Raw genomic sequence first — 25354 nt, forward strand, 5'->3', positions numbered from 1 at the left:
TTTTTTTTTTCCCCCCCCTGCAGTCGAAACGAAGCCCTGGCATGTCTAGAAAGACTCTTCTGTGTGTGGGGGGGGGAAGGGTCGGGACCCCTTAACCCATGCCTCAAACTTCCCGCTGCCAAAAACCCCTCCGTTTAACTCGCCGGGGCTCGCCAGATAGGGCACAGGGCTTTTATTCAGCCATACGCCGCAAATGACCTGGCTGGGCGGCCGGGGAGCGCGGCCCGGCCCCGCTGGCGATGAGGCGAGGTGGAGAGCCCCCACGACGGTAAGAGCCGCCGCAAAGCGTTACCGCACAATAGCGTCGGCCAACGAGTAACAGGCGCGCGAAAGAACCAGTGCAGAGTCTAGACAGAGGCAAATATACCCCGTTTACAGGTTGCTGTACAAAAGCAAGTATAAATACTTCACCACTAGAAAAAATACACCGAACTCTCGACATAGACTTTTCCCGTACATATACCTAGTGGCTGTAGAAAACCACCCGGATATGTTGAATTAAGCTTCGTTAGCACCAAGAGCTTTTTACTTGTTTTCCTTAGCTGTAAATCGGAAATATGAACGGTATTTCAATTTTTTTCCCCCCCAGGATTAACCAATAACCTGGAGGACACAGTGGGTCTGAGATGTTAAAATAAAAAAAAAACAACCCAGCGCCTTCGGAAATGATTCTTGTTAAATGGCTGTATAATGGGCAAAGAAGTAGGGATGCTTTAAAGTACATCCTGCCATTAGAAATAAAGGCCAGATCCTGCAGTCGTGTGAGGCAAAACTCAAACTGAAGTGGTACGTCTGTGATGGTGATCTTTCTCAGTTACGCACGTGGGTAACGCTACGATGTACAAAGTCCGGGGACTACGTACGTGCCACAGAGGACAGGGCCTTTGGAGCCAAATGCTTTCTTATTGTATCAATCATCAAAACCCTCTTGCTGTATCAACAGACAAGCTGTGGAACGGCACCAACCAAAATGCACATAGCTCTAGCGACCCTTAGGTGAAATTGTATGAAAATGGGGGGGGAAAAAAAAAAAAAAAAAAAATCAAAATGTATGTTTTAAAATGAGGGTCCAAGAAAGTTTATTACAGATGATTTGGCAGGCTCAGGTTTATGTTAAAGCAGTGTTCCTAGATACAGTTTTAAGACTAGAACAATTATAAATCTTTCTTTAAAAATCTACTAGCTTCTCTTGTTAATATGAACATCACCTTTTAAAAGTTAGTCATCTGCCACTCCAGAAGAATGGCGCCAATTTAATATTTATTGCTGTCGTTTTTTCTACAAATATAATTTGTTTTCAAAAAAAATGTACAACTTCTGTACAAGGTTCATAAAAGTGCAAAATTAAGACATTTTTGTATAACAGCATTTTTGCGGTCGATTCTCAGTCTCACGCACCACCATAAATGCAGTCTCGTCTTTTCTTATTGCTGTATCACGATGATAAGTCACCAAATTCCCTGCTGAGCATCCAACAATTTAGGCTGAAGTTTTTCAACAGTTGTTTCTTTCCTTTCTTGCTTGCTTGCTTGCTTTTTTTTTTTTTTTCCCAGTTCCTTAAGTGCTCCATTCACAGCCCACTGGAAAGTGTCTTTATACATCATTAGAGCCTTGGCTGGCACAAGATGAGAAGCTATCATATAAAGAATCACTCAAGGATTCTATATTGTCTACACCGTGCCTATCGGAGCTATTTAAAGAAGCGTCTTCATTCTTTCCATTTACTTCCTTTTGTCCTTCAACCTTGTTCAGACAGTTCTTCTCTTTTTCTAATAAAATCATATTATTGCTGTTAAATTTATTGAGTGACTCCAGGGAAATTTTAGATAATCTATTCTCAGAATCTTCCTTTGTTTCTTCAGTTTGCTTCAATTTCTGTAACAAGTAAGGACAATATTAGAAACATATTTCTTGCAAAAATAAAGTTCTCCTCCTGTACGGAAATAATTATCTGTGTCCAAAGTTCACTGTGTTAAAGGAATCGATTGCTAGGGGTTTGTAGGCTTACTCCTCCATTATAATTAAATGGAATAATAAAGTCTGTTTTAGGATAAATCATAGCTTTAATGATTCTGCTGAGACAAACAGGACCCAATTTGCAAAACAGTTAAGTACCATTAACGTTTTAAGTGGCAGATTCTGGAATTTGTATTTGTAAAGTATCCCCAGCCTCTTCATAATGATTTACGTCTCTCTTCTCCTTCAGGATTTCGGTTTTTAATAGTAAATGAATATTGTCTATGAGTAAGTTTTGATGTCTGCCAAAAAGCTAACATGCCATAGACATACTAAGAGCAGAAAAGTGGCATTTTCCATAAAGTACAGACACAAATGAAACTTGCTGGAAAATAACCTCACATTTTGCATGTGTAAGTCTATTGATTTCCATGAACCAAAAGACTCCCTAATAGAAATGAAAGCAACAAGACAGGAAATTACACTGAACCGGTCCAATCCCTACAGACTGGAATCAATCACATATTGGCTAAGTCTACACTGGGAAGTGTTGTAATTCTGTTGAAAAAGCCGGACAATGTATTAGCACATTATATTAAAAACGCACAGTAGGATTATACAAGAGTAATTTTATCCCTTTGATGGTTCCTGGAATTTCCGATCAGCGATCAGCTCAAAGAATAGTTTATCACCTGTTTAGTGAGCAGTTCGATAAGAATGACCAGTCTTTTTTTTTCTTATGCTACGAACTCATGTAACAGATAATATTATTAAAAAAAAAAAAAAAAAAAAAAAAAAAAAAAAGATAACATTCAACATTTTATGTTGAGAGACCCACGGGGCAAAATGCCCTCAGGTACATTTGCTATCATAGATAACTCCCCAAAAACTCCTCAGCCACTCCTCATTTTCAGTATTAGTTTTGAATAGCAACAAGTGGATCAATAAATTATTGGCAAGCTGAGAACAAATACTGTTACTTGGTTTAGGTGGGAAATGAAATGATTAGTTTAGGCTCATGCAAGAGTATAGTGTAACTGGAACCATGGATGATTAAACCTGCAGTGTAACGCCGGTCAGCGGCATTTGTGAAAAAGATTACGTTTTGGTATATAACAGGCTTTGTTCCTCCCTTGCTGCTCTGTCCTCAGAGAACTTGGCAACAGAAAACAGATTAGGTGGAACAGGATGCTTATTTTTAATGAATAATTATGTAAAAGGGGGGGGGGAGGGGGATATCTATCCAAACCATCCTTAGTCTGTGCACCAAGTTTATCATATTTTATTACGCCATATAATATTTTATTAACTAAAACAGACTGGACCATGTAAGGTTTCTTTAGGTAGATGTGATATCTTTTCTAAGATCAACTAAATAGCTGGAAAACAGTTCTTTGCAAGCTTTCAGGCACAAACACCCTTCTTCAGGCATTGGGAGACTCTGCTGCAAGCTTTCAGGCACAAACACCCTTCTTCAGGCATTGGGAGACTCTGCTGCTGTTAACTGGACCAGGTAAGAACTTAAGTGAAACCTTTCAGAAAAACTAATGTGAACTAAGTAGCAGTGATGCTAGTTGATGGGACTCCTTTCTTTAACCAGTAATAAAAAAGATGGGACTGCTCCAGGGGACACTGTAGTCATAACAGTGCCACTTTTGGGATGGTACATACCACAGATCCTTTACCCACTCTGTTGATTAAAGATCTCGGAGTACTTTCTGAAAGTGTAGGGGTGTAGTCTTTGGTATTGTGGCCAAATAGAAATCTGGGAGGCTACACTGGACAAACTACCTTGTTCAAATTCCCTGGAATGTGCTTGGAAGGATCTCCATATAACTTGCATATGCATACGTGCTATTTGTAAAACATGAATATAGAGCCTTTTGTGCTAGAGAATATCAACTTTGAAAACATTTTACAATATGAAAAACTGGTTTATACATTTGAGTTCTGTGGGGTTTTTTTCTTTTTAATTGTTTTTTCAACTTCACTTTGGATTAATGAAAGAGGAACGATTAGCATAGACTGAAGAGTACACATCAGGTTGCTGGGTGCCCATTGACTTCAGTAAGATTAGGGTTTCATCCCTAATTTGACCTTCATTTACCCTGGGAGAAAGTATTTTGCCCTGGGATTTATGGGTACATGGGTTGATTGCATGGAACTATATTTTGTTTCTGTATTGTACCCTGGTAAGATAACAAAAATACCTCTGGTTGGCTAGAAGACAGAGTAAGTTGTACGGGTGGCGATGCAAATAACCGATGGGAGTATGCAGGTGTTTCATGCATTGCTGACAGTTGGAAAAAGCGATCATAAGGACTTGGATGTCATCATCTCCTTCACTTAACGCTTGTTACTGAAGTGGAGGTAATAGCATTTGTATTTAACTTTGAAATACTTTAGGATATAAGGTTGCCATTTTATCCATGTCTCTCTGCCAAAGTCAATGGTCTAATCTGATATAAGATAAGAGAATGGTCTGGCTCTTTCTTCTAACACAGTACTGCAGATGCACATTATACTGATGCTGTTTGGGTGATACGTGCAGTAATTTTTACCATTCTTTTTCATTTGATGTTGATGTACTGTTTTTATTTTGGATACTACATAATGTTTCCCTCCTGGGTTTCCTTCTGCTTTGAAAGGTATTAAGCAGTGCCAGCCCCAAGCAGTCAACAGTCATGAGTCAGCTCCTGTAGTCATGAGACTGGCACAAATATCAAGGAGGGTTTTTTGTTTGCTTGTTTTGTTTTTTTAATAATAGCATTTGGGTTCCTCTTATTTGCTTTCTGATTTTGTATCATTAGGATTTGTCTTTACAAAGCTCTAGGTAACCACAAGAGACAGACATTTCCTTTTCTAGGGGAAAAGAAGAAAACAAAGAAAAAATATTAGCTAATGCTTTACAGATACAATGTATGAACACCAAATGGTGCCAGTCTTGTAATAAAACCATGAGATAAGACTGGGTGATCTAAAGGCTATGTAAATAGGGAACTCTGGGAGGTGGGAGTTGTAGTCCACAATAGAGACAGTTATTGTCTTTATTAGACAAGTTTAGTATGAAGAGGTCATTCCATTGTTTAAATTGCAAGCCACTTAGGTTAATGTGATAGGCAAGCACATGTCATGATGTATTTGGAAGGGGAAGCATGTAATATAATCCTTATTCTGTGTAGACAAAAAATTACAGAATTATATTTCATTAATTATAGTTCTGAAAGTAAACCCAATTACATGCCAGCCTCCTTCACAAAGAACGAGTTTAAGCTCTATTTATTTATGTAAGAAGCTTGACAGACAAGAAACTGTTCTTGCCTCACGATAACAAAATAACTTGCATATCCATTTTGCAAAGGCTAAAATACATTATCACTTTTAGAAACTTGGTGCCTCAGCAAGAAATGGTCCCCTGTGTTCTTTAAATAACCTGTTGAGTACTAACTGAAGATGGGTACAAATAGGACAGGAAATATAAAAGACTATTTATTTACCTGCGGAACGCATTAAGTTTCTTAGTTTTTACAGGAGTTCACAAAGCTTTGTCACACAACATGCAACAAAGCAAAATAACGAACAATAAAGAGCACAAGACTGTGCTGATACATTATATAGTGGGACAAACTATGTCCTCAGTTATATGCATTCTGATCCATTACTTACTTATGAAGACAAGTGCAGATGTAAAAAGAACAGAGTTTGGCCCAAGGTTGCTAGCTTTGCTCATGTTTAAGTCATTAATTTACTAATGCACTTTCAGTGTCAGGGCTAATGTGAATCAGTAGCTTTTCCTGCTGATAAGGGCCATTCAGCAGGATATCAGATAGATAGTGTATCCTGCAGAACTGGATGGCTCAGGGATTTAGTAATGGTATACAGAGCCCTTAACCCCTAGGTCAGTGGGGACTATTCTTTTCAGCAGGCATGCCACAAATTAGCCCCACGCCTTCCCCAGCTACCACTCTGATCCCTTTCCCCTACCTGATCTGCTGCTCTACTTTCTGTTCCTTCCCTGTGCTCCTTGCCCAATTTGCTGCTTTACCTAATGATTTCAGCCTCTGTGCTGCCTGTCCTCTTCTCAGTCTGCTACATGCCACATACAGAGGCTGCTGATGACACTTGTGGCACCTGTTCTACTGGTTGGTCACCCTTGCCTTATGTCATTGGTTCAAATCAAATCTGGGCCATGTTAGTAGTGCGTGAAATCATTAGTAGCAGACGCCTCTTAGTGACATTAGGCAGTGATCACTATTATGTCATAGATTCATAGATCGTAGAGTTGGAAGGGACCCTGAAGGATCATCATGTCCAACACCCTGCCCCAGGCAGGAAAAGGACCAAGGTCAGATGACCTCAACCAGGTGCCTATCTAGCCTCCTCTTGAAGACCTCCAAGTTAGGTGATAGTACCACCTCTCTTGGCAGCCCGTTTCAGATTCTGGCCATCCTTACTGTGAAAAATTTCTTTTTAATGTCTAACCTGAATCTATTCTCTACTAGTTTGTGCCCATTATTCCTAGTTACTCCTAGGGGTGGCCTGGTAAATAGTGCATCTCTAATGCTCTGTTGTCCTCCCTTGATAAACTTATAGACTGCTACAAGGTCTCCCCTCAGACATCTCTTGTGAAGGCTGAAGAGATCCAGATCCCTCAACCTCCACTCATAGGGTCTTGCATGGAGGCCACTAATCATATGGGCGGCCTCCTCTGGACCCTCTCCATGTTGTCCATATCCCTCTTGAAATGCGGCGCCCAGACTGGACACAGTACTCCAACTGCAGCCTGACCAGTGCTGCATAGAAGGGGAGCATCACTTCCCTTCATCTGTTGGTCATGTATCCGCTCATGCATGATAAGGTGCGATTGGCTTTGTTACGCTGCTGGCTCATGTTCATCTTGGAGTCACCTGACTCCAAGATCCCTTTCAGTCACTGAGCTGCAGAGGAGGTCATCCCCCAACCTATAGGTGTGCAGGGGATTCCTCCTCTCTAGGTAAAGTACCTTACATTCATCTTTGTTGAAATGCATCCTGTTTCATTCTGCCCATTGCTCCAACCTGTCCAGATCGGCCTGCATCCATCCGCTCCCTGCCCTCCGTGAACATGGGTTCCCATGACTAAAAAAATCCCACAAATGGACATCTTTACTGGCAGTGTCACCGGAGAGGCCAAGGCAGATATTGAACTGAATTCTCCCTTCAGACATGGTTCTTGTTGAGATATAAAGCAGGGTCAGCATGAAAAAACTTTCACTGCTGCTGAGCAATCTGTACCTATTCTGAAGACACTTAGGCTGTGCAGTAGTCTCCTGGGTCTTTCACAAAAATTAACTTCACTCAGAAGAAAATATAAAAGATTCCAGCACAGATTTGCTGTAAGCCAAGATATGTTCAGTGCAGAAAGGGGTGTCAAAGAGCAATTTCAGCCTTCCTGATTTGCAATGACCTCAACCCATCCTCTTAAACCAGCTTCAATCTTCTTTTATTGATGCTAACTGGCTACATCCTCTATGGGGCCATACTCCAGTTATGATTCATGGGCCCACTGTACCTCATCCTATGACACATCTTACACCAATGTGTGGTGGACAACTAGCAGAAGAGATGCTTGTTCCACTTCTTGAAAGCTGAGAGCTTCTTTGCTTTGCAGGAATTCTTAGCTATCCATTGAAGGACACTTTGCACCAGTTTGAGAGAGGTATATAGTTGTCAAGGGACGAGAAAATGTAGTTCACACAAAACAAACATTAATTAGGAGTCAATTTATGTGAAATATACTGCTGAGTCATGAATCAGAATATTTTTTCCACTTTGGCTATATGCTCAAGGGATTAACTAAAATCCATTAGTAGTGCAATAAAATCAGGTGTACCTTACTAAAGCAAATTAGAAAACAAATCTATCCTACATTCACACTGAAGTACTATATATTCACATTGACTATTTCTACTTTAGTACCAATTGATTATTCATATTTTTAATTAAAAAATTACTGGGCTAGATTTTGGCCAGGTGGGGTGCAAAGACCATCTTGCCAGGTGTGTCTACACATTCATTAATGCACATTTCCTAATGCGCATTAAATTTAGTACCTCCTATGTGAGCTACTAAATAAATGCGCATTACACTGCCCTAATGTGCAGTAGCCAAAGCGCATGCTTTTTAGCGAGGCTTAATGTGCAGTAGCCTACTTTATTATGTATTAGCATATTAGCCTTTTTTTCACACAACGCTTTAATGTGTAGTAAAATAAGCTACTGTGCATTAAAGCCCACATGGCGACACACCCCCCTTGTTCTTCAGGCTCAGGGACTGCACTCTATATGGTGACCTGTGCAGCATAAATGTCTGGGACTACTGAAAAAAGAGACTTGGAATGATAAAAAGGAGGTGGTGCCATCACTGCAGACAAACATCTACACTTAAAGGAACGTAGCAAGTCCACTCCTATTCTGCTGTGGGACTTAGCACTTATAATGTAGAGCTGCACTCACCGCTGCCTCCTAGCCACACTTTGTTAACAGGGCATGCCTGAGCCCAGGATTAGCCATGACCAACGGTATAAACGTATCTTGCTTCCTTCTAAGTTTAGGTAAATGGCAGTTTTAAGGGGTTCAGAGGCAGTTCCACATGAAAGTAAAATGAACTTTATCTTTGTCTCACATGCACTAAGCAATTTAATTTTTAGATTAACACACAGTGAAAGGGGCACTGCTTCACGTGAAGTATATCTGCAAGACATTACTTTGTAAAAACAACCAAATTGCTATGAGAATTAAATATAGATCAACAAAATCAATACTTAATTGCACAACTCGGGGTCTTTCATTTCAGATCTCAACCCCAACAGGAGGTGCCTGTTTGATTTGGATTTTGTTTTTTTAATATGTAAAACTTTATTATGAGACAAAACAATTTTCCAGCTTTTTACATTTTTAATTTCCTACGTTAAATTACTTGTGTATATTCAAGGTCATATTGATCCCACAGTTTCTTCTGCTTATCGTTTTAAATTCAGGGTCTTACCAATTTGGATGTCTTAAGACTCATTACTATAATCGTTTTGCATTGTTGATGGTAAGATTAAGTGGTAAATGACACAGATGCAGGGCAGCGTGTGTTACCATCATACCTTATGTTTAATAGGTTCACAGCTTCCTCTTGTAACAAGGATTGTTTTTGTAACACGGCCTGCTTCTAATCAAAGGTGTACTGGCACAAATCAGGAGCAACTCTACTGGAATCACTGGAGTTGCACTCCTGTAAAATCACTGGAAGAGAGATCAGGTGCAGACCCACAGCATTTTGTGTTCCCAATATGAAAAGGTTCAATTTACCTTTGAGCTGGGGTATGGTACTTTTCTTTCAGACAGACAGAAAGGGACAGAATGCAGCCGTAGTTTCAAAGTAGAAAGTGAACAATCTCCAGATCTCATTTAGCCAAACTGATGATAACGTTAGGGGGACAGGTAAGGCTCCACAGTGAAAATAGTTGTACAATCACATCCAGGAAACTACAAAGGTGAAAGCTGTAACTGAATGACCTCTGTTATATTACAGCTGAGCTAAAAATGTAATGTTTGAACTCTTTTCTTTTTAAAGCGTAACCTTAAATAATAAGTTAAGCCTTGTTCTCCCTTGTATATTGTCAGAAGCCTCCATCTATTTTCTGGACTGATGGTAAAATAATTTTTGAAATAATGAATCATTTTTCTTTTTCCTGCTTGAACAGAAATCCCATGATTATTTTGCTGTAGCAGACAATGACCTTCTCAAAGAAACTCCATCAGATTTCAAGATAAATAATAAGCCCTCTGTTTCTTGCCTCAAGGAAAAATTGCATTGATATGAAGTGTTTGTGAAATTATTGATCTGTTCATCATTTTATGGGAAAACAATATATACTTGGTAAAAGTCATCTACATATGGTATTATGTGTAACACGATAATACTGACAAAACCTCAGTATCTAGCATGCCGTATATAGGTGCACAACATTCTACATAAATATTTAATTTTTGGTGGCAACCGGAGAATATTTTTGGTCCTCCTAAATTGTAAGTAAATTACCTAAGGGGAAAGAAAGCTCATTAGCATGAGCTCTGCATGACTCATACCTGCAGACCTGGACAAAATGGCTAGTGTTGCATGAACAGCTGGATGTAGAGTTAAGAGCTGTTCTATTTGCGGTTTGAATCCTTGCATGAATTGGAAGGTAAAAGATATTGTCTAGTGCATTGAGCCTAGCGAACTGAGCCTTACTGTTTTAAAAGCACAATTTTCCTAATAGGGTTAGATGACTACCTGCTTTTTAGTAGTGATTAAGTGAACTTGGAAGTACTGTGCGCTGGTATTCCATTGCACCTAAAAGTTTCAGTATTACAACAGCAATACTTATATACTGGTAATATTATGGTCACAATTTAATAAACACTATTACACCTTTATTTGTACAGCAGGTTGTTTATACATAGACTAGACTAGACATATCCCAATCTTCTGTGTCCCTTCATTGAGCTTTGCCTATTTTTAGAACTCAATATTTCAGGTTCGGAACAGTTCAGGTAATTATTACTTTACACTTCCTGGTCAGCTAGGAAAATCGGGTATGCCAAATATCAAAAGATTTCTGCTTTTCACTTGGCATCACATGATGATCACTGGCTGCATCACATAGATGTACATGGACAGATTTTACTTAAAGGCACATGAGGAGAAAAGAAGAAGAATGGAGTTTAGTAGGGAAAAATGGCAAGAATGTAAGAATAGCTGCTTAGTCAACGATGTCCAGAGGAGTTAAAAATGCTAAACACTGCTTACTTCAGAGTGAACAGAGTTATAGTCAGCTGCCATGGAAGCATCCAGTTTATTCTTTGTGGACAAAATTGAGTAAGCAAAAGCAGTTTCTTCAGTCATAGTCTCAATGCAAAATATTACGGAATGAATATCTATAGAAAGAAGGCCAAAACTTTTGATTTTAGCATCTGAAAGTTTCAAAATGAGTACAAGATCTACAGGACAAACTTCACATTTTAGAAATGAATTTTGTTTGATTTATGGAGACGGTAACAAAATGGTTCTGATTTTTCTCGGTATGGGATAAAATACATTAAAACTTCAGACTGAAGGGCCAAACTCTACAATGCTGACCAAGTTATTTTATTCTACCAAACTAAATAAAGTTCAATACTAGCTCTAGACAGAAGTTGCTAGAGCTATATTGCCAATGATAACCCACTGAACACCATGCTAGTGAAAGCCATGAAATCTTAAGCTAAATACTGCCATCTGTTACGTTCTTAATCAGATTTTACGTAAGAGTTAAACATCCCGAGGTTCTGTTCTGCATGCCTCTTTAAATACAGAAGGGATGAGATGGATGTAAATTGGCTAAATAATTCAAAATTAGAATGGTTTAACTGAGTTGTTTAAGGAGCATGCCTGCTTAGAAGGCAATAAGATAGGAAAATAACAGTTCAAAGGATCACAGGAAGATGAGGCTGGAGGGAAACTCATGAGGTCATCTAGTCCAACCCTCTGCTTAGGGGAAGATCATCCTTGACTAAACCCCAGGCTATTGCCTGCTCTTGAAAATGTCCAGGGATGGAGATACCACAACTCCTCTAGGTAGCCTGTTCCAATGCTTGATCCCCCCATAGTGAAAAAGGCTCTGGAATTACTTTAGTCAATTCCTTCAGTACCCTATGCATATCCCATTCAGCTCCACTGACTTGAAAGCATTTAGCTTTTGTCTAATCTTAGTTCAATTGTTAGTTCAAACGAGCAAATTATTTTGGCAAGCTCATTCAAAACGCAGCTCTTAGAAGGCCTGCTTTTACCCCGTAGAGGACAAGGGCAAAAATCCCCATGAATTCAACAAGCACGAAATCAGGCTCCTACAGCAAATATTCTGACACACTCTTCACACTCAATAACTGGGGTCATCTTTTCATAAAGCTGAACGGTTCCCTCACTATTTTCCCTCGGCATTAGCCATACACTTACCAGTCTTCATCTTCCATCTTTGGCTTTTTTCAGCAAATCTATTTATTTTGGAAGTTACACAGACATTTCTCCCCTAGTTCTCCAGTTATGTCAGAGCTCCTTGACTGCAGCCCCTCAGTGTAATGATGGAAAATAGGACTGCATTCCACAGGGTTTCCTACAAGGCTCTGCAGTGAATTGTAATGGGTGGCGGGTAATGATTTTCTGCACTAATAACCATCTCTTTTGGGGACTGAACTAGATTCTTAGCTTGGTAACATCCAGAGTACATCATCTAATCCAATGGAAGAGAAGCAGAAGCAGCAAATGTAGAAAAACCTGTTTTAAGTGGTATTACGAGGCAGGAATTCCAGAAACAGTTCTCTTCTCACACCTATAAAAAGCAGTTCATTTGTATGCACTAAGGGGGGCAGCCTTTCCACCGCCCCTCAGCACAGGTAGCTTGGCTGGAACAGCTGCAAAGGAACTAATTCCTCACACAGCTTCTCAAGAAATACTCCATGCAAATGGCAAAAATATGTACTACAATACTTGGCCATTCCCTCTGTAAGGATAATGGGTGCAGGGGAAGCATCTCGGGATCTGCCCAGACCTGCCAGACACTCCTTTTTTTCCTGCAATTTTGCCGGGGGTTGGAGGTGTGTGGGAATTGTGTAATTTTTGCAATTTTTGTTTGGGGGGGGGATTCCCAGCTGGTCTAATAAAAGATATCATTTCGGAGCCAAGAGTTCTAGATCTCTGCAATTTCCTTATGTCTCAGACCAACATGGCTACCAAGTACATCCCTGAAACATGGAAGATGCCAAATTTTAGCTGATTTTGGATTTTAAATTTCATTGCAGGACAAGAAAGATTTTTTTTACCTCCCCACCTGCCATCTGACACCTCCAGGGAAGGAATTCTACCTGATCTACACATCAAAGGGCTACTCAACACAGCTCACAAAGACACTCTCATGGACCCAGAGGGACAGCCTTCCATCTCCAGCTCCCACTCTGCAAAAATGAAGTTTATTTCCTATCTATGGGGACTCTTTACCATCTATACTTTTCCCAGAGCCTGATGAAGGGCAGTTGAGCCTGAAAGCTTGCAGAAAAAGATTTATTTATTTTTGTAATTTCCCATTTGGCCTAATAAAAGGTATCGTTTTGGAACGAAGAGTTCTAGGTCTTTATATTTCTTTTTGTCCCAGACCGACACAGCTACCAAGTACACCACTAGACACGCCAGACATTCATATCCACACCCCCTCTCTTGGGCACACCTGTACAGTCAGTCCCTGCAGAATGAAACTTCAAACCACTGCAGCACTATGCTTTGCAACTCCAACCTCCCTTGAGAGACAGAGTGAAATGGCTTCTGCTGTCAGCAGGCCCTCACATGGGCAAACATGAATCGGGGATAGGCTACCACCAAGGACTAATTCTTCCCTGTTTGTGCCAAAGCATGAGTTAGTTAAAAGGCTGTATGCAGGGATTCTCTCTGGATCAATAATCTCCTCCTTTCCCTTCCACTGCAAGTCTGAAAGTTGCAATGAAACCTCTTGGTATAGGATGGGTTTGCTCTCTTGTGAATCTGCTTAAGACACAGCTCCACTGCCCACATTTCTGTTTCTGTCCTACCCCAGCCTTATGTAAGTAACCATAAAGGATCTTTCAAGCCTGAGGAATGATTAGAGCATGTTGCCCTCCCACATGCTCTTGGTGAGTCACTCTGGCCTATACAGTAGAACTACAACCGTCCCACTGCACCCACAGGAGGTTGAGGCAAGCATGAAATTTAAATAGGGTAATGGTTTTTCTTGCCATTTCTACTTTGACATTGAGCTCTCCACCACTTTCAGAAAGCGTTCAAACATACAGACAAAACAATAATTTCTCTGTCCGTACTGAAAGCTGTGTGTGTGATCCACCCACCCTCAAATCCTGCACATGAATATATTCAAAAAACTATTAAAAAAAAAATTGTAGCCATTTTACCTTTCCTGTGTCCAAGAACACAAGTGAGAGCGGAGAGGCAGAAGTGATGTAGGCACACATGCAAAATTCAGAACAGTCTCCTTTATATAAAGGCTTGCAAAAATGGATTTAAGTAAGGCAGAAATTACTCCCTTGCTGTTTTTAAAGTTTATTTCAGCCTACCTAGTTGTGTCAATAAAGAGCTCATAGTATAAGCTAGCTAGAAAATAAATGCTATGAGGGATGTTCCATTTTATGTGGTTTGAATTTGATTAGTGATTAGTCTTGGCGGTTTAAACCACATGGGAACAGTAATCAAGGTTTCTCTACTGCAGCTCTGTAACAACTGGAAAACACTCTGTTGGCTCATGTCCCATGCTATGATGGGATATTAACCTAAAATCTAATTAATCTATGAATGAATTATGGCTCTAGAAAGATACTGTATTATAATCAATTTTAAGTGAGTTCCTAACAGAAGATAAGATGAAGAAAAGCTGTAAAATTACCAGAGGTTGATAAATTCTGTTTACTATGACTGATGATTTTCACGGGGATAATTTTACAATCCATCAAACTTTTGTCAGTTCAAAAATCAGGCTGCCAAACTTATGCAGTAAATTAATTTTTAAATTTACATATTTATTAAAAATCTTATTGAAAACAGCAGGAAGTAAGCCCTATTTGAATAATAAAATAACTTGTTATTCTACTGGAAACAACAACAAAAAAATCACCTTCTATTAAAAGATTTTCTACTAAGGCAATAATCATATAAATTGCTATCTGAATCAGTTAAGTAAACAATTTATTATTAAGTAGCCCACCAAACATTATATTGAGAATGAATATAATCAAGCCCACAAAAGTCATTATTTAAAAGCCAAGAAATTCATTTTTAAGGTTCACATTTAGCATATGAGCGCACTGGAACCGGCTAAGGGGCAATTCATCAAGGATTCCAGATTGTCTTGGGAGACTGGAAAACTGAATCTACTTCACCCTAACTCTCTAGCCTACTACAAAGGCAGTGCTGTGGAGGAAGCACCAGTAACTCTTTAAAACTCATCTTCCTCGATTGCTCCCGCAGTAATTGTGGCTGCAACTGGGCAAAGGGGTAGCTCCAGTGCAGTATGGCAATGGCTCAGGAAGTTGTTTTTCAACCCAATCTTTGTTCCTGATCTCAAAGCAAGAACTGAGATACAAGAATACGTGGGACGTCCCACCAAAAGCTGAATGAGAACTATGTAAATCTGCTAAATCATGGAACAAATAGCGGGATGGAATAGGGGTAGAAAATGAAACAACTGTGTGTGGGGGGGGGGGGGAGGAGGGGGAGTTAAGAGAGTGAAAGAGAGAGAGGAACAATCAGGGACCCTGCCATGCACCTGATTGAGGCATGTTGCAACCCACCAAGCTATCAGAAACGTGGACGAAGTGCCAAGCAATGGATTAGAAACCATGGATTATGTTTCTGTAGGCACATCAAGTGCATCAGAGACCAGTTCAGGGGAGTTCCTGGCAGTGCCTAGTTGCAGACTCCACATTTCAGCCTTATCTATACATTATGCTGCTTTAACGATTTTTCTGTTACAACGTTGGCATTTCCTCAACTCCCACTGTTGTTCCTCCCGTGTTGTCATGCCCATTACTTCTCCCAATATTCACTAATGCACCCTTTTCATTCCTGCTTCACCGAACAACTACCTTTTCCTGCTCGTTCTCCTAAAAACACTACTAGCTTCATAGCAACGTCAGCCGGTTAGTTGAGCTAAACCTACGGTTGCATGCATTATCACTGAGTAGCCACATAATTTACAACTATGACACTTGCTCTTCTTCATTGGTATTATTAACTGCTCTTACATCTACCATTACACCTGAGATCAGAGTGCAAGAGGTTCGGTTTAGAGACACGGTCTTTTCATCTGATTTGTAAAGCACCTGCTATATCTTTGGATGCTAAAGCATTCCCGATACAGAAGAGTTTCTATTTGTAACTGAGTGCCTTGCACAACAGCAGTCCACTAATGACTTGTTTGTGCATTATGGGGACAGTGCTGAAGGTAGTAAGAGGCTAAAACTAGAGTGAGTAGTCTAGTCTGTGACCTGAAATACATGTGGGTGGACACACTTATAGATCATAGACTAATCTAATATTTGCCAGACAACTCAAGGATACAGTCCTGGGACACAACCCATCTGGCTTTATCCACAAGGAAATGAGAGAGACGAGAAGATATGCAGGGAATAGGTGGTTCATGTCAGACACAAATCTAGCTTGCAGACGACACCCCCTTCAACCGCGCCTCTGGAGAATTATCAAAAAGAAACATCATTTGCAATGAGCAGAATATGTTGCAGCTGAGAAGAGCACTGCAGGTTACACAGACAGAAGGCTGCTCTTGTTAGAAGATTTGTAAAATGTATTTCAAAGACTCCTCTTCCCACACAGCTGAAGTGCTACCCATTTGGATTAATAAAAAATACGCTGGTTTTTTAAAGCTTGTTGCTTCACCTTTTTGGCCCATATATCTCAAGCTGGAAAACACCCAGGCTTAATTATCCGTTGAGAATTCACGAAGTGGAGAATGCTGCATCTGGAACATTATGAACGGTGTCCAGGACACTGTAGTGGATATAAGGCGCTGTAGGTCCCCATGTAAGGAGCACAGCCTTGGCCTGAGAAGCAGGATGGAAGTGGGGCAGAAAGTAGAACGGGTGTCTTCATCAGCTTTTCTTTTCACCCCTCCATGAAAACAAGCAGGGCAGATTCTCAACATGTAGCAGAAACTCAGGCTTGTTGTTATGTGTGAGGCTTCCATCCTGGCTTGCAATCCTCACCCCTCCCTCCCAACCCCTTAGGAAACCGGGAGGCATTTTGCAAGAAAATGGGGAAAACACAGCAGAAGGAGGCAGGTAGTGTGGAGGACTGGGACAACCTGTTTTAGGAGTCTGAGTCCTGTCCCCAGCTCTGAGTAACTCATCTTGTGAGCAGAATGAGAAAGTGAGAGCTGAATGAAGGAAACTTTCCCGTCTGTGGGTTTTATTTCAGTGACAGAATGATGCAGCCCATAATGCATGGAGAGATGTGAATGTATAATAATTGGTAAGATAGCCAGACCCTGGAGTGAGTTTGTAGGAGGAATATTTTAGAAGGTTTATTGCCTTTCGCATTAGAAAAATGTTACTGCAGTATTAATTTGATAAATTGATGTGAGGTCTGCATTATATGCAGCATGTTCCTGTATATAAAATTTAAGTGGTATTATTGTTATTATAAAAGGCCACTAGGAGGACTAAAATACAACTGAAATGCAGGCACACATGCGGGAGTCTGTGTGCTAACATGCATTCATTTGCTGAGTGATCAGATGTTGTCACAGATGATGCACAATAACAAACGCAGTTGAAAATATCAAATAAAATCAGACACCAGGTTATATTAGGAAATTAACAGTTTGAAAAGTTTTGTTGAACAATAAAATACATCTGTGTGTGACAGATATTAGAAAACAAGCAAATCTGTTACTTGTATTCTACTTCCACTGTTAACTCCTTCCATATTTTGAATCGTCCCAGCCTCAAACGGCCATGAGGGTTTAATTAAAATAGCCTCTCCTATGCAGAGGTACAGTAACAAGCTCTTTATGGTCAGACCCCTGGCTTAGCACAACGCCCCACTGAAGTAAACCGGGCTCTACTTATGTCAAAGCTTGTTGTAGGATTAGAACCTGGATTTACTGCATTTTGCCTACTCTTTTGGGACAGGGACCATGGGTTTCATTAGCAGCTAAGACAAAGGAAGCTCCAATCTGATCCATTAGTGAGGATGGCACCATGACACTAATTAATAAAAACAATGCCTTAGCACTGCTGCTGCCCCTTTCCTCTGGGCATCTCAAACCACACAGCCACCTTAAATGGATTCAGTCCAAATGCACCTGGAAAGTACTTGCTTACCTTTAATTTACAGACATAGAAAGTAAGGCCAAGAGAGGTTAAGTGATTGATCAATGCTACCCAGAAAGCCAGGGGCAGAACTGGAAGTAATACCCTGACCCCATGGTCCTGGGCTTAACTATTAAACAGCAAAGCTTCTTCTCACAGTAGAGATTTTTTTTTCTTTGCAGGCAGGAAATTCTCCCTGACAAGATAATAAAGGCTGCAGTGGGCTCCTCCCAAGCAAACATCCCACAATCCTCTGAGAGAAGAGAGGACTCTGAGTGCAATCCAAAGCCACTGTAGTCAACAGGCACTTTTCCATTGACTTCTGTGGACTTTGGATCAGGCACTAGAGAGAGAAATGATTTAACTTACCCAACTCCCTTAGAAACAAAATACTGAGCTGCAAACACAGCTAACAAACACCAAATGGGACACCATCTGCTGCAAGGAACAGAACATGACCAGTTCCCCATGCTTGAGATTCTTCCAAATAATATCTGAAATGGGTTTTATTAGACTCCCAACTGTCTCACAAAAGTTGGCTTAACACAGGTTAGCAAATGCTCGTGCCACCAGCTACTTTAAGCCAAATTCTGATATATCAACTGGGGTTGTCTAAATTTGTTCCTACTGTGTTGCCCTGCATAAAAAACCTTTGGAAAATTAGTTTCTGCCCTATATATAAGTGGCTGTTGGTTAAGAGTCAGTCATAGATCCAAATCCACCCATCTAGCACATAGCTTGAATTTTCAGGCCACAAGCAATGGATCTTCAGAAGGGAAGAAAGTCTTGGGCTAAAATAATCCCTGCCCCCTCCCAGCACCCAGCAGTGTCCCACACAGTGTACCCAGAGATGGTAGTGGAAGATGAGTTCAGCTGCAGAGAGGCAAAAAGTGCAACCATAACACTGCAAGTATCACTGCATGACTCCATCTGACTTAACCCCTTTTCTACAAATGAAAAGTATTAGTTATGCCGACAGGGTTTTCTCTATCCTTCCAGAGGAAGAAGAAGAAATTGCCCTGTGTTGCAATACGGAAGAACTAATAATTATACTTTTGTATATGCAGTCACCTCCTACTCCCATCCCAAATGACAGAAATAATCAAGAAATGATAGGGTTTAGGTCCACTAAGCAATTCACAGATAACTGGAGGAGACAAACCACCCTCCCTCATGCCACTCAGCTCTTTTGGATGATTACTGCTGCTCTTTGGCTGGCTCTCCTGCCTCTGCACTCCTGGTATGTACAGTTTTATTATGACTAACACCCAGCTTACGATGGCACAGTGTAGATTCCTCCTTTCGCATTTAACTCCTTTATAGGAGTGCTGCACTGGGGGCTACCTAATCTTTAATGGTGCTGATTGGTCTGGTGGGTTTTCAGTGACACAAGAGAAAAAAGGAAAAAAGAGGACATTTAAAATGAAATAAAGCCTGTAGAATGACAGACCTGGTGCTGGCCCTTGCTTTTTGCCAGAGCGATAAAGATTATTGGAAATGTAATAAAAAATAGCTAAAAAAACAATACGAGTTTTACCATGACACAACTTGAACTCTAGAATCACAGGACCTGTCTTTGCTGTTGTTGTAAACTACATAAAATGCCTTTTGGAGTTTCTTGGGAATTGCTCGCTCTACCCCAGTACAAAAATTAGACATTATAAGCCAAATTCTCCCACTTAGGTGCCCAAAGGCAATCGCCTAAATCTATAATCACGCCTATATCAGCAACCTGTTCTCTGAGGACTTGAGCCAAGAGAACTATCACAGACATCATCAAAAGCTGCAAGAGCTCCTCAGGTCTGAAAATCCAGCTATTTTAGTGCATAAATATGAATTTAGGAGCACCTGTATTAGGAAACCGTGCTTGAAAAAATAGCTTATATTTTTACTGATAAGGGCCTATAAATAAGGCATTAGAACTAGGCTTTGCAGTGTAAAATAACTCTTGCAACAGTAACTACGAGCCATATGCTTTATGCTCATCCACTTCTATTAATCAGGTTCAGGCAGTCTAATAAACATACCTCCTGCATTTCAAATCCATTTGGTGTCTTTGTGCATGTGTAAGCACCCAACCTGCTAACTGTGCGGCAGATACAGTGTCTCAGTGAAGTTTAAACGCTCCTGCTATAAAAAATGTCATGTACTATTAATGCACGGTTAATATTTTAATTTTAAAATACTCAGTAATATAATTTATTCATATTTAATTTCTTCACTCCCACCCACTTGTGTTTTATTTGACATCCAGTGAAATCCATTTGAGGCCTTGTTTTACAGTGTGCTTAATAGTGTATTCAATTTTACAGACAAGATATGTGCATATATAACAGGATATCAGAGGGATCACTTTTAAATGTATGACTAGCAATTATTCAAATAATTTTTCAAATAACCACTTGGGTTTTTATTTACTAAGAATACCAGTAGAGCAGTTAAATCCTGAAGGCTACAGGCTTTGAATAGTGTCTAGAAGTTTCAGCAACCTCTATTAATGATCAAGCAAAGAATGGAATAATCCAGAGAAGAAGGCAGTTCTGGGAACTCAGCTGTCAGGATACGTCTCAATGATGAATGGAGGGCAGTTCAGGCTGGGAAGACTCTGATATGTGCCACTAAAGTTTATATCACTCTTCTGAGCTTTTGTGAAAGGTTATTAAAAGACATTTAAATTACACAGCTGTTTCTTACAAACTTCCCAAATAATCTTTGTCACTCGTTGCTATTAAGTCTGCCGAGTCCCCTGTTGGTCTATCATCCTAGATATAAATATTGCTTTTCATAAAAACAATATAAATGCTACACAGGGGACTGAAATCCAAGTCCAACGGTTTAACAATATTGTAGAAAGACAAATGTTTCGCTTTGTGGCCTACTGTGATTAAAAATTAACAGGTGGGGTAGACAAAACAAATCCTTAACTACAACCAGTGTACTTATAGTCACATTTCTCACCAGGATGTTGCCAATCTGTTTGTCAGGTTTCATAAAACACAGCTAATGACTTCATATTTAAATACAAGTTGAATCGCTTTTCAGAGATGAAATACAAATTTAGAAAATGGCTGGATTAGAACAGACTGCAAAATGATTTTAGCATGTAACTTTTGAAAGATATTCATCACGAGCTTACTTTCCCTTGTAGGGGCACTTCTAAAATGGCTTAGTGGTATATTTTCAGTGTAGTGATACAGCTCCCATTAACACGAGCTGCATAACTTATTGCTTATGCATTGTGCTGAGAACATAACTCTCATATTAAAAAGATAAGTCATTTCCTACCCCTTCTTCATGATATGCAAAACATATCACTATTATTAATGGAGGAGGCAAGTCTCAGCTGGAAAAAACAATTCACAAAAATGCTGTAGCATTATTCATCTAATTTAACTCTGCTAATCAGATGCTCCTTTTGGAGTCAAAATATTTTCCAGTTTCACAAAACAGAGAGTTTTTCTGAATATCTCTGCCCCTCCTCCTCTCATCTTGATTGAGACAATGCAATGTTTATTGTATTCAATTTCCTTTTTATCTGTTTCTTTTATTACTAATGATATTTCTACCATTAGAACAATTGCACTATGGTACCAACTTCCAAAATAATATTTGTCATGTGTTGCTGTTAATGTGTTCTGAATCCCATGTTGGGTTACTATATTAGGTTATAGCATTCCAAATCAGGGCAACGATATGAATGCAAAGGGAAATAAATCCCAAAGCTTCATTTACACTGCAGCAGGGCTGAGGAGTGAACAGGAACAAATGACAGAAACCCATACTTCAGCCCCAGTGTAAATCAGAAAGGCTGCACCTGTCGAGTTTTTGACACATCCCATAGAATGATCTCTGTTTAAGAGGATCAGCCAGTAAATTTGATTTGTATTCAACGGATACTCTTAGTTCTCTCTACCAATTGACTAAATGTTCTATCTACTTATGCATAATCACCATGACACCTATGTAATCCTTAAATATTCTTCAGTTATGTAGGCCGATAAACCTTTGCTAATATCCGTGGACTGCATCTTAAAGCCAGTTGTGGAATCTTTAGATCTTTCCTACGCTCCGAACAGCAGGTCTTTTACTTGATGTGGGTCTACATGAGACTTTTGCTTTTGTAAACTGCCTGATGGCTTGTTTTGTTCTCTCTTTGCTGTACTGCTAGATATTTTAAGTAGGTCCTGGATCTGATTACAGACAAAAGATTTGAAATCGAAATGTACCCTATGGGAAATGTGCAGAGATGTGGGATTTGTTGGTGTCTGGGGACATTCTAATCTATTTTTGATTTAATGTTTCTCTATGCTCAGCCAAATCAGACTTGAGGCTAGGCAATATATTTTTTAATTCTCAATACTCCCATGGGTGGCACAGTAAAGTCTATTATTTTATTGGATCAGGATCCTGTGGTTTTGTTACTGGGGTTGTCAAATATTCCTACGAGACACCCATGACAATAGCTCCTACATCAACGTGGGTAATTATCCAGACTCTTTTTTGATGGAATAAGTATTACATCATTCATCTGAGGATCTAAAAGCCCTCTTTAAACATAAAGGGAGCCTCACAGCTTCCTTCAAGGTAGGTAACTTATAATTTTGATAAACAGAAGTTCATGCATGGGGAATGCCCTTACTGAGGCATTATCTACAAGGGGAGGTGCCTGCATAGTCAATGGGCTGTGAATTTACAGTGCACTACGTAACTGTGCACCAGAGGCACAGCTGGGTGTTTCTGCGCCCTGGGTGGTAGCGGTGCACAGGGTAGTAACTGTCGCTGAGCTGCTGCTGGTAACAACAGCTGGTCCAGCAGTGTAGGAGCTGCTCTTTCTGCATCCCCCTAAGTCAGCACCTAGGGTTGGTGCCCCCACACACTTACACAACTGCTCTTCACTAACTCCCCAAGTGGACAAACTCGGATTGCATTCATATCTGGGAGCTCTTATTCCATTTACAAGGTGAGCAAGCTACTTTCCATTTAATACAGCAGTGATTCAGACTTTGGGGAATGAAAATCGTACCTCCATGTGCCTGCAGGGTTGAACTGGAATTTATCTTTGTTGTTTTACCACAGCAAGAATAGCTTCAGCACGTGGACAGTAACAAAGCATCCTCTTCTCATAGTGCAGTCCAGTCTGGAGCAGCAGGCTCACAACATGTGCTATAGGCTTAGCTCTGCCACAGGCCTGGTAACTTGATATGGGCAGGTCACTTCACTCTGTTTCCCCATCTGGAAAATGGCCTCCTGGGTAAAGCACTTCAAGACCTATAGCTAAGTGCACTATGTTAGGGCTAGGTATTACTATTAGGGCTGTGTGACGCTTTGGTCCCCGATTCGGTTCGGTGGAGAATCAGACCAATTCAGTGGCCCAATCTCCAAATCCAAATCGAATCAGGAGACCCTTTCATCTCTCCGGATTGAATCGGAACCCTCTGAATCGATTCAGAGAGATTCAGAAAGATTTGACGAATTCAGACATAGACACAGCTTTAAATGTTTTTTCTACATACCTCAAGGTACCAGGAGGCTTGTGAATACTGTGATGCTGGGGCAGATGGGGCGTCCTATGGGAGCGCGGGGGGAGAGGGGGTCCCCAGCATGCTCAGCAGCAGACCCGGAAGTGAACCGAAGCACTTCTGGTCCGCTTCTGGGTCCGCTGGGGCGTACACTGGGGAGCCCCTCCTCCCGCCCCCCCGGCTCAGCAACTGGTGCCTCCTGGGTTTGTGGGGGCACCTGAGGTCCCCCTGTGGCTGATCACTGAACTGAGGGGGCATGGTCTCCCCCCTTCCCCCCGTGTGCTCAGTGGTGGACCCAGAAGTGGACCGGAAGTACTTCTGGTCCACTTCCAGGTTAGCCGCCAAGCAGGTGGGCTCTCCCCTTCCCCCCACAACTCCTTTGGGATGCTCCATCTGCCCCAGCATCACAGCATTTATAAGCCACGCCTCGTACCTTGAAGTATGTAGAAAAAACATTTTAAGCTGTTTCTATGACTGAATCGCTGCATTGAATCTTCAGATTTGGATTCAGCCAAATTGAATCAGGATGGTGATCTGAATCAATGAATCAAATCACTGTCCCCGATTCGGGCCAAATCCAAAACTGAATCGAATGCGATTCACACACCCCTAATTACTATGGCCCCTGACAGATGATAAATTAAAGGTGTGATGGGATGTGATGTAGGATCCCAACAATCGTGCTTCCTGCCAGGGCACACCTGCATGGCAGGAAGTGCAACTGTGGGACCCAGCATCAGATCCCATTATGCCATATTGCCAGTGCAGGAGGAGCCCAGGATCATGGCCCCAGGCTGCCGCTGCACTGGCAAGTAGCGCACTTGGCTCCCTGAGCGCCCCCGGCTGGAAGTCCTGATCAGCCATGGGAGCTCCTGTCAGCTGATTGGAGCTCTCGCCTTTTGCTTGCCTTTGCTCCTCCAGCTGGGAGCACCCATCAGCATGGTGAGCTCCCGATTCCTGACCAGCTGATCATGCCAGGGATGCATATGACAGCAAAGACTCCATGTGCTCTCCCAGCTGGGAGCCCTGATTAGCTGACCAGTCCTGAAGGGCTCCAGTATGCTCTGGAGGCTGGGAACACTGACCACACGTACAATTAAAACTATGACAGGAATCACCCACACAGTTAGTACACAAAATATTTTGTGTAATAATTTTGTGGCTTATTCCTCATTTTATCACACCGGTAACTGAATGAATGGGTGGCCGGGTCACTGCTTCGGACATGATTAATGGGTTTATTATGTCTTAAGTCTAATGTCTGTAAGGAACATTTGTCATTTTGTACAGTATTTACAGGCTAATAAAGTAACCCTTGAAATGTATATTAATATCAAACCGTGATAAGGATGGTGCAAATCCTGTCCAAGTCAGTAATGAGCAATGGTTTCTGTAATTTAATAATGGCTGTTCATGGGATGATGTGAAGTGGTAGCATGCTTCAGTTCCTAGGTATTCGCATGAGGAAATCATAATTGCTACTTTTCTTGTCAGCCTCAGGAAACAGGAGAAGACTTGCATGGGCAGGCAGAATGACTTATGGGAGGGGTCAGCTGGACACTGACACTGAGATTTTGTCAGTACCTCTTCTGCAGTTTGATAATGACCCCCAGGCTCATCAATCCAGCTACTTTTGTCAAGAGTAGTCTAAAATACGTTACAAAATGGAAGAAGCGTGCTCTTAAGCATGTGAAAGGGGCTGGCTTATTCATTCAAACACCAGATGTGAAATAAGTAAGTTTCCTAAAAGTACAGATTCCCTAGACAGTAAAATAAGCTCATCCTTTGAGTTCAGTCATGTTTCCTATGTTTGTATCTTTTGTCTTTGACCTTAAAACATGAGATCATGTCAACTCAAGGTTATCTGAGGCCACTGCAATAAATGATTATCTACATGGGAACTTACTACCGAGTAACTACTGCCTTGCCGTACTGCCCATAAGACTAATGTGATCACGGCACAGGA

The 25354-nt window shown here is 40.8% G+C and overlaps 1 protein-coding gene across 8 annotated transcripts in view; it reads right to left on the reverse strand.

The window, feature by feature from the left end:
• Positions 1–1052: 1052 nt before the first annotated feature.
• Positions 1053–25354, reverse strand: part of NCKAP5 (NCK associated protein 5) — a 685167-nt gene continuing 660865 nt past the window's right edge. For all 8 annotated transcript variants that reach the window (XM_019553971.1, XM_019553966.1, XM_019553969.1 and 5 more), the window contains one exon: positions 1053–1875. In XM_019553971.1, the coding sequence (XP_019409516.1) occupies positions 1594–1875 (282 nt within the window). In that variant the 3' untranslated portion in view covers positions 1053–1593. The remainder of the gene's footprint in view (positions 1876–25354) is intronic.

The sequence above is a fragment of the Crocodylus porosus genome, unplaced genomic scaffold, assembly GCF_001723895.1.
Source record: "Crocodylus porosus isolate Cpor-Errol unplaced genomic scaffold, CroPor_comp1, whole genome shotgun sequence".
Classification (NCBI taxonomy): domain Eukaryota; kingdom Metazoa; phylum Chordata; order Crocodylia; family Crocodylidae; genus Crocodylus; species Crocodylus porosus.